The 11,043-nt window shown below is 35.0% G+C and overlaps 1 protein-coding gene across 3 annotated transcripts in view; it reads left to right on the top strand.

Moving 5' to 3' along the window:
- The window catches only part of LOC107745446 (metallophosphoesterase MPPED2), a 58,951-nt gene that overhangs the window by 10,048 nt on the left and 37,860 nt on the right, over positions 1-11,043 (top strand). For all 3 annotated transcript variants that reach the window (XM_016559360.1, XM_016559431.1, XM_016559493.1), the window contains exon 3: positions 6,615-6,796. In XM_016559360.1, the coding sequence (XP_016414846.1) occupies positions 6,615-6,796 (182 nt within the window). The remainder of the gene's footprint in view (positions 1-6,614; positions 6,797-11,043) is intronic.

Below are 11,043 nucleotides of genomic sequence, written 5' to 3' on the forward strand. Positions count from 1 at the left end.
GCACAGGCGACCGTGCACTTCCCTTCCAGACAAACGGCACTGTGGCCGGGACAGGGACACAGAGAGAAGTGAAGATCCTGTTAAATCGATTGGCTAAAATGTCCCACTTCAGTCGCAGATAAAGGACGTCTGACTTGCTAGTTCTGAATAGATTATTCGTTAAGATTAGATTGGCCTCATACTCTGCTTTAGATGTCACGGTGGACTGCATTGCATGCTCTGTAACTTTTCCTTCAATTGGTTCTGTAAGATTTAAGGAATCTGTTTTATAACAGCCACTTCAGGATTAACTGTTTCAGCTCTAAAGTCTGCAGTGTTAAAGCATTCTGAATCACAGAAAGTGTGCTTAGCTCACCAAGGCGTATTTATTGATCAGTAAAAACGGTACTATTGTGAAATAATATTACAATGTAAAATAACAGTTTTGTCATTTGAATACATTTTGAAATCTAATTTATTCCTGTGGTGGCAAAGCTGAATTTTCAGCATCATTACTCCAGTGTCACATGATCCTTCAGAAATCATTCCAGTATGCTGATTTGTTATGCTAATACAGCTTTTATTTGAAAAATAAATATTTTTTTAACTATTACAAATGTCATTTTTGATCAATTTAATGCATTCTTCCTGAATAAAAGTAGGCTATTAATTTCTTTCTTTAAAAAATCTTACTGACCCCAAAGTTTTGAATGGTAGTTATTAGTAGTCGACTGATATATCGCCAAGGCCGATATATCGGCCGATATATGGCATTTTTTAAATATCGGCATCGGCCGATACGTTTTCGTGTTTGGCCGATGCGTTTGAGGCGGGACTTTTATTTTGACGGCGCTGACAGCATTCTTCCTCTTGTTCGCTGTTGTCGTTAACAGTTCTGTCTAATACGGACAGAACAGAAAACCAATATCGGTCGACCACTAGTGGTTATTAATGATTGTAATATATATTTAAGTTTAATCGACATACACTATTTGAGTAAGTATAATTGATAAGTATAATTCATAGTTAATGTTTATTATACAATATGGTATTGTCACCATTTTTATAGACGCAATAATAATCCACTGGGAGCTGTGCAATATAGCTAGTCATTTTTACCACACTTCACATCCTGTCTAATAACATAATTTGGCTTATTGTTTTATTTTACACATTTTTTATCCTTGTCAGTGGTGAATCTGAATTATCTTTTTTGGCAAAGGGCTGAAAATGACATCAAAACATGAAAAGTTGAGAGGATGGTGGAATATGAAATGAAACTGTGATTTTAATTTTAAATAGATTTTAGACTTACAATACAGCAGATTTTTGAATAATAACACAACCTGTGGAAATACACAGTGGTTTCTAAAAGGGCTGCAAATTGTCATGTTCTAATTGAAATGTTTGTTCATGAAGTGTTTCCTCATTCATCCTCATCCTCATCCTCCATCCTGTTTTTCCAGCTTCTCTCTCTCTCTCTCTCTCTCTCTCTCTCTCGTTTTTGTGCTCTCTGTGTTAGTCTGAAGTTTATTGAATTAGCGCCGACAGCTGAGAAGCACAAGATAAGATAGAAACGCTGTGTCTCTCTGTCTGAAATGGATTTCATTGCTTGCTATGAGGGAAGGTGGTGGACTGCACGTACCGCTTGATGTTTCTTCACCAATAGCAGTACAAGCTGAGCCGCATGAGTGGAAAAGCCAGTAAATATTTGGCTCCTCTTGATGATTATCATTATAATTTTTATTCTTTGGCCCTGGTTCATGGAGCTTCCTGCCCCTGCTTGTCTCTCTCTCACACACACACACACACACACACACACACACGTGGCCCTGAGTGAGGCAAATAAGCCTGAAAAGTCCATTTCCTGCCGCAGATCAGTGCTGTGGCAGTGCTATCCGCATCAAAGGCTTGACTGCAGGGCACTCTTTTCACAGCCCTGTGCCCCACATCTACAAAACACGGCCCTCTGAAATATTCATACTGTACACAGAGGGTTCAATCTCTCACTCTGGCTCTTCTCTCGGTCACTCTCTCACCAAATTCCTACATTAAAGAAGGAATCTTTCCATGTCAGGAGAGAAATGCGAAATATTTCCTTGTAGTCTGTGCAGAGCTCTGATTTATCCTTCTATGAAGAAATTGCATGTCTTCTTTTAATGGCTGTAATATTTTTTTGTTTGTTTTAGATTTGACCGATATAATGTCTAATATTCTGTCTGTCCATCCGTCCGTCTGTCCATCAGTCTATCATATTTGTGATGTTGTCATATTTGTGAAGTTAAATCAATGAAAACTATTCCAGTAAGTATAATTGTTGTTTAAAAAATTACATTAATATAACATTTTTATCATACATCTATCATTCCAGGATCATTTTTATTTTTATTTTTTTTTTTTTCAAATAATTGCAAAAACACGATTACACAAAAATGCAAGGAAAAAAACTTGCAAAAATGCTGAAATGCTCAAAATGAACAAAAAATAAAAATGATTGCACTTAATAAATAAATCAGTTATATATATTATATATATAATTTGTTTATTTAATTTATTGTTTTTTTTGTTTGTTTTTAAAAACAAGTGATTTATCCATTCATTGTCAATAGATTTTAACCTCAAAAACCAATGCCAAAATACCATCTCATTTACCAGATATATTGATCTACAATTGATTGTTTGTCTGGATTTGTCTCCGTTTTGTAATTTGATAATGATTTCATTTACATTAGCAAAGAGTAATATTAGTAAAATAAATGTTTCTGACTAACATAAGAACCCAGATAATGGGCATCTGATGTTAATTAGCAGTTGGAGCACTGCCTTTAAACCCGTAGACCAGAGGTCAGGCTCTAAATTAACCGGCTATTGACCGGACAATCATTATGTCATAATGAGTGCTGGGGTGGGGACGGAGGGTCTAACGTAATTATTCTTTCTTCTTATTGGACAGCAGGTGTCTCTGTGCAGTAAAGCACATTGATTAACATTTCCTCTGTCAATTATGAAGAGTGGGTGGGATCACAATGTAAATCTGGCTATATAAATGTTGATGGAAATAGTCTGGTTCAAAAAGAGAAGCTTAATTCTGAGAGAAGTGGATTTTAAACCTATTTTGCTCTGATAATGGATGCAATGTTCGCTCATAGACTGTTAGAAATAATCTGGAAAAGTTCAAGTGTCACTTGCTCGATGCAAAACAGCCAATCAGAACATATTTGATGTTTAACATACTGTGCTGCAGGATTTTCGACCAATGAGTGTGCAGTGGGCGGAGCTACCCAGCACGGCACACAGAAATAGAAACCAAGCAACCAACAAAATGTCACTCATATTTAGCTCTGATTGTGACTTGATTGACACAAAAACTATGATTTGTATGGCAGATATACCTTTTATCGGATATCTTTTAATCACTTGTCACTTTATTTCTTCCCATGAGGACTGGGGGCGTGATGTTAACTGTGCTATAAAGGGAAAAAAGTCCAAATAGAAACCAGCTAATTGTTCCCTACCTTAGTTTTGTAGTGCTATTTAACAAAAGCCATAGGAAGGAAGAGAGATCCACAAATAGCATGCGTGTGTTCGGCTGTCTGAAGTAGATGAACTGTGGCTGTTTTTGAAGCTTTGATACAGTTCAATCGTTTGTTGTTCCTGAAGGTTAAAGAATCAAGTGAACGCTGTCAAATAGAGTATCTTTGAACAGAAATCAAAACGCTTTCCTGTGCAATATGACACATGTATCCAATAAAAGAGCCGCGGTGCATCCGGAGTCTAAACGTGTGTGTTTTATAAAGGTCTTTTCCTGGCATGAGGAAGTTTGTGCTTCTCATATCTAAGTGTTGTTTTTACCATACTTTTACTGTGGATTCGAACGACGGTGTCTTTATTCACTCAGTTTCCTAAGATATATCTTTCCTTTTTCAGTTTCACATACTCTCAATCTCTCGCTCTCTCTCTCTCTCTCACACACACACATTCCAGTTTTGCTCTAATGCAATTTCAGTGGCTCCATAAGCCCCTGGTCCGAATAATCCTTTCTATTCTCCCCCTGCCTAATGAATATTTAAAAGACTGAGTGAATATTTAAAACAATGAGCAAATATTCAAAAGGCTCTATCCGGTCATGGCTATATTTGTGGCTGTAGTGATTTCGGTTTTCTTTTAGAAAGCTAAGCACCTTGAGGTAAATGTTTTGTTAGGTAAAAATGTGCTTCATGTAAATAAATAGATTTTATTCAAATGAAAATATGTTTAAAAATCAATGAGTCAACCAGTTTTTAAGGGTCAGGAATACTGTTTCTCCGGCTTCATGCTTGATGCTCACTGGTTTGATTTTCATGTAAAAGCCATTTTTTAAAATGTGCCTCAGTTAATCATTCACAATTCATAAGAAGTGTATTAAGAAAGCAAATGTCCATTTGTATTTCATGTTGGCATTAAAATGTTGGTTTGCTTGTGAAACGAATCCTGTGAGTCGCATGTTCAGGTGACAGCGAACCGACAGATACGCAGCTCTGTTTCCATGTGGAAAAACCTTGTTGACTCTAATAGATTCATATGACCGTGTGTGTGTGTGTGTGTGTGTGTGTGTGTGTGTAGGCCACAGAGTTCAGCACGCCAGCCGCTTCCATAACTAGATCTGTCGAGTCTTTTATATATCCGTGGCTGGCCTGACCACCACAGACCACATTTAATCAATACTTGTGTGTGTGTGTGTGTGTGTGTGTGAGTGCGGGGGCCTGCTTTTATTTACTGCATTGTGATCAATAACAAATATTATTTTCTGTCCGCCTGTTTCTCTCTCTCCTTTTTAAAGTGTCATGATTTTCTGTGCAGGTGGTTCATTTCAGATATGACTCGGTCATATAAATGTAATCAGACAGATGCACGAGCCAGTGACGATGGAAAATGGGCGGCTTTTTCTTTCCTTCTTTTTCTTCATTCTTTCGTTTTACTTTATTGTGTTTGTTCTTCCTTATATATGTCTCTGTATATTTCTTCTTTTTCTATCTGTCTTCTTTTTTGTCGACTCTGTATTTTCCATCCTGCGCAAAATTTTCTTTTCTTTCATTTGAATCTATTCTCTTTTATGTACAACTGCTTAACATACTTGTTTTCCTTAATGGAATTGTGTGTGTGTGTGTGTGTGTGTGTGTGTGTGAGAGAGAGAGAGAGACAGAGAGAGTGTGTGTGTTGTGCACAACGGCCCACCTCCCTTCCTAAGGTCCTTTATATTTTTAGTCGGACAGGAGATGTAAGTGTTAATTAGAGAGCCGAGGGCTTTTTGTCGACTGACAACCCTTTTAGTAATGAAATAATAGTGGGGGGGGAAAAGTGCGGCTTATTGCACGTTTCTGACTTCAATTACAGCCAAGATCCTTTTTTCATTCCTTTTGAGTTATAGAGGAGAATTTCTTCCACCCCCGTCCTCCCCCCACCTCTCCCCCCAAACTATCTTTGGGAAAATAAATAAAAGGATGTTCAGACAAGAAGAGAGTGATTCTCTTAAATAGACATCAAATGTGAGAATTTCTGAAGGCTGCTTCCATTTTCAGAGCTTCTGCAACAAAAGATTCTGCTCTAGTTTTCACTTTTCCACAAAAGCTGTGAATGCAAATGAGAAAATGTTTCTGCAACAACAGTTTTTTTTTGCATTCCAATTCCAAAAAATCTATATATCCATCTGTCTGTTTATCTATCCAACTATCCATCTATTCATTGCTCTATTTGTCTGCCTACCTACATACTTATGGACGTAAACAAAATTGATAACGATTGTATTCCAGATTATAAGAATATAATTTATGTATGTTTTTATATTCATTTAGATATTGATAATACAAGAATATTTAGGCTATAATTTATAAACTATTAGTCAAAAGTTTGGGGTCGGCAAGTTGTTGTTGTTTTTTTTGAGAAAAATAATACTTTTATTCAGCAAGGATGCATAAAATTGATCAAAATGACAATATGGATATTTCAAATGTTTAATAAATTCTCTTCTTTGGAACTTTCTGTTCATCGAATCCTGAAGAAAAACTATTTCTACAAAAATATGCAGCACAACTATTTTCAACATTGATAATGATAAGAAATGTTTCTTGAGCAGCAAATAAGCATATTAGAATGATTTCTGAAGGATATCATAAATTAAAATAGAAAATCATTTAAATTATTAAATTAAAATTCTAATAATATTTCATAATATTACTGTTTTAATGTAAATGCAGCCTTGGTGAGCAGTAGAGACTTCCTTCAAAAACATTACAAAATCTTACCAATCCCAGACTTTAAAATGCTAGTGTATGATAAGAAATATGGTTCAGTTCCAACACCTATTATTCAATGAATCCAGTTCCTTAATGTTTCTGTCACACATGGATCTATTATAGATAAAACTTTTGCCACTACAGTGATTACTTCATTCACTCATTTTATTTTATTTTTTGGTTTGTTCTGTCGTGTTAGGAGCGTAGCAATGACAGACTGATTTGAAGCACGTCGCTGAGCTCATGTAACTAGCCGGCTAGCAATTGTGTACAGTTATTTCTGCTGATTTTCATGCTCATAAAATACCCTCCTTCTCTTTCTCTCCCTCCATCTGTCTCTCTGTCACTTACTCTTGCTCTCAGGGTGGACCCCATCTCGTACGACAGTCCCAAGCCGAGTGGCCACACGCGTTTTGTGTGTGTGTCGGACACACACTCACGGACAGATGGCATCCAGATGCCTTACGGGGATGTTCTGCTGCACACGGGGGACTTCACCGAGCTGGGCCTGCCCTCGGAGGTCAAGAAGTTTAACGACTGGTTAGGTAAAGAGCTGCGATTAACCAGCGTTTAACCCCTTGCATCACAGCTGACCCTCACACACGCGCAGGGTTTAGCGATGTGTGAAGTGGTGGTGACAGGTTTTAGTGACTGAAGCTAATGGTCAGGAGAGGCTGAGTTTCTCCTTACGGCATCCGTCACAACAACAGAAGGTGTTCAGTGGGCTGTGTGTGTTTCTGTTCAGTGAGGAATTCTGGGTACTCCAAGTCATTTTGTGAGATTTTTTTATGCTGGTTTTCCTCAACCTTTTAACTTTGGATTTGGTGTATGGAAGTATTTCTCTTCTAAAACAAAATGTGCTTATCTAGTCATTGTACAGTGCCATTCAAAAGTTTGTGGTCAGCAAGATTTTATTTTTTTTTTCAAGGATCAATACTTTTGTTCAGCAAGGGCACATTAAATGTTAAAGTAAAGATTTTGCTAGAAAAGATTTAAAATAGATGCTGTTCTTTTCTAATGAATTTTCTATTGATCCAGAAATCCGGGGGGGTTAATGGTTTTCACAAAAATATTAAGCTGCACAACTGTTTTCAACATTGATAATAATAAAAAACTTTTTTTGTGTGTGTGTGTGTGCAGCAAATCAGCCTATTAGATTGATTTCTGAAGGATCATGTGACACTGAAGACTGAAGTAATGATGCTGAAAATTCAGCTTTGCATCACAGGAATTATATTTTAAAATATATTCAAATTGAAAACAGTTGTTTAAAATGGTAATAATTTTTTACACATTATTGCTGTTTTTACTGTATTTTTGATCAAATAAATTCAGCAATGGTGAGTGTCATTTACTTCTTTTAAAAACATTTATATAAAACTTAAACAACTCTGAACTTTTGAATGGTAGTGTATCTGTGCCACTGTAGCACATACTGATTGATTAATAAATATTGATAATCCAGAATCCTTTGATTTTATATTTGTTTTTATGTAATTTTTACTCCGTAATGCTGTGCCTACTAGTGTTGCCAATAAGCCACACTTCAGCGACAGTAAAATGAAGAAAAATCCATTGAAAATAATCTTATATTTAATTTTATCAACTAAAATTCAGTAATGTTAAAATTAACTTTTACTATGTTGTTATGGAACGAAATGCAGTATTTTACACAAAAAGGTCAACTTTACCAAACTGTATATAGATACGATCAGAAACCAAAAATTTAAATTTAAATTAGTAGACAAGAGAACAGCAACATCTAAATGTGGCTTTGATTTAACAGTAATAAGTTGTTTAAATGCGCAAATGAAATTGATATGAAAATATATATTTGTATTAGTAAATAAATGCAATTTATTTCATATGGACTAGGACAATAAAGTGGCAGGAGAAACGTTTTCAGTGTAGACAGCCCTGCTTATTATAATCGGTGAGATCTATTTTTATCTGGTGTAGACATGGTGTAAGAATTATTTAGTATTTTCTACAAGACGTTCTAATTACAGATTCATAGGAGAGCAATGGGTTCTTCATTCGCAGCTAATTATGCTTATTTATGTAGGGTTAAATTCAACATGATTTTATGTGTAGGAACAATCCTCTGAGAAAAATATGTAGAATACAGATGAAGAAAAATGAATCACAGTTTTCACCTTTGTGTACTTATTCTATCTAGAGGAAAGATTAAAGATTTTGTTAACGTTTTACACAAATTTGTATTAAATGTTTTAGGAATCCTTAGCATAAATGGCTATTTTATAGGCAGTTGTCTGCTGATTAGCAGTACATTAGATAACCAGCTGTCAGTAGCTACTGAAAAAGTAAATTTCCAGACAAAAAAGTATGATTTGTTTTTGACAACGAGCCCCAGATCGTAGCCAGCTTGCAGCACGTGGCCGTCACGGATGTTGTTACTGTGACGCGCTGTGAGATTGATAGATTTGAGATTGAAACATCAGTCCTGACTTCCATAACTCTTGTTAACATATCTATTTGGAAGCCCTTGATGCGTGACGTGCTCTCATTAGTTTGAACTGTAGTACAGTGTGTGTATAACACACACACACACACACACACACACGATCTGTTATGCAGTGTGTGTTAGCATGAATGGAGTTTGTAATTTGCATAAGTCTTGGCTTTCGTAATGCATTCCAAATCTTATTGTATTATAGGAAATTAATCTTTTAATGTGTTTTCATTTCAGTTAGAAAGTCATAAAGTTCTTTGTATTTGAACTGTGGGTTATTTGAGTTTATATTTAGCTTTTATATGGTATTTTGTTTACAATTTATGTATATTTTGTTTATATATTTCTTTCATATGGTATTTTGTTTACTGACCATGACTGAAAGAAATAAAGATAAAAATTATAAAACCACTCTTTTTACCACTCTTTTCAAAATACTGTGGTATTATAACACACACACACACACACACACACGATCTGTTATGCAGTGTGTGTTAGCATGCATGGAGTTTGTAATTTGCATAAGTCTTGGCTTTCGTAATGCATTCCAAATCTTATTGTATTATAGGAAATTCATCTTTTAATGTGTTTTCATTTCAGTTAGAAAGTCATAAAGTTCTTTGTATTTGAACTGTGGGTTATTTGAGTTTATATTTAGCTTTTATATGGTATTTTGTTTACAATTTATGTATATTTTGTTTATATATTTCTTTCATATGGTATTTTGTTTACTGACCATGACTGAAAGAAATAAAGATAAAAATTATAAAACCACTCTTTTTACCACTCTTTTCAAAATACTGTGGTATTACTTCAAAGTACTGTATACTGTGGTATTACCATGGTTCATGTCCAAAAAAAATGTCTTAGTGACAATTGAGTTGGTTTCTTGAAGAATTGTGTTCTTAGAAATGTAGTTTAGGAAGTTTCTGTATTGTTTTGATCATGTATGTAGTAAATCCTGCACCTCAAGTCATATTTGATCCTGTGCTTTGGTTGAGGTGTAGATCAAAACACATGTGATTAAATCAAATGCTTGCCGACTCTGACATCCAGAGCTCTGTTGGCGCCAGGGAGTCCCGGTCTGAGGGTTTGGGATGCTGGCACCTGACGCAGCCATAAAGAGATCACACTGACCCGTGAAGCCGCTCACACCGCTGACCTTCAGACCAGCGAATCCTGTGTTTTGTCATACTGTTTGTATGTGTATCCATGTGGCCTCTCTACATGAGTCGTGCGCCACAAGCAATATTCAGTATAAGTAAAAAGTACTAAAATTGCAAAATATAACTTTTTTAAAATATTATAACACTAGTTCAGCTGGTTTCAAAATAACGCTTTTAGATGCTAGTATTTCAGTGAAGTAGAAATTTAGCAAACATTGCGAAACATTTTTGTGTCATGCTGTATTGCGATTACTGTCGCAAGTACATGAACACAGACACTTCCAACTATGCAAACTCAATATCGTGCATATTTCTGAAATGTCAGACCATGCAGTGACCTGTATTCTCAATTAGTTTTCTCTTTTATTTGAGCAATGATTTAAAGAAAGTCTTGCTAACAAAGTTAGTTAAAAGTCAATACTGTTGCAACTTGGTTTGAACAGTTTGATTCAGTGAATTGGTTCATTCAGAAATTAGATTCACTAATTCATATCATATATATATATTTTTTTTGCAAAATTCTTTGCAAAATGACGAATGTCTTTGTACATTTTCTTTGTTTACTTGTCTAGCAAAATAGTTTGTCATTGTTTTCAATGCAGTGTTTATAGGTTTTATTAGTTAGTTTATGTATTTATGTTTTTGGGCCCACAAAACTGTTGCTGCTCTGTTTTTATGAGAATTTTCTACAAGATATTGTCCTCATAAATATCTTCAATATAAAAGTACTAGGGCTGGGTTTTGACACAAATTTCACGATTCGATTCAATTCTCATTCACAAGCTTGCGATTCGATTCGATTACCGATTCGATACTATATTGATTAGTTTGGATACATATCAGGTACAGTACATGCCAAATTTTCTCAAGGAAAAAAATAACTCTCAACTAATGCTGTAAAATATACATGAGATGAGAGTCAGTTGGTACTACATTACTATAATATTTAAGGGTAAAATTGACTGATTTGTAGTACAACTGTTAAAATTACACTTAATTAAGTTTTTAAAATAATAAAGTTACAATTATTACAATTACATAATAATATTTCTACTTCAATTCGTTTTTTTTTTATATAAACATTTAAATGGTGGCTGTCATAAAAACTTGATGGATTTATTCAAACAAATTAAACATTGAAGAACAGTAAAAA

The sequence above is a fragment of the Sinocyclocheilus rhinocerous genome, unplaced genomic scaffold, assembly GCF_001515625.1.
Source record: "Sinocyclocheilus rhinocerous isolate Xijiao unplaced genomic scaffold, SAMN03320098_v1.1 scaffold1002, whole genome shotgun sequence".
Taxonomy (NCBI): domain Eukaryota; kingdom Metazoa; phylum Chordata; class Actinopteri; order Cypriniformes; family Cyprinidae; genus Sinocyclocheilus; species Sinocyclocheilus rhinocerous.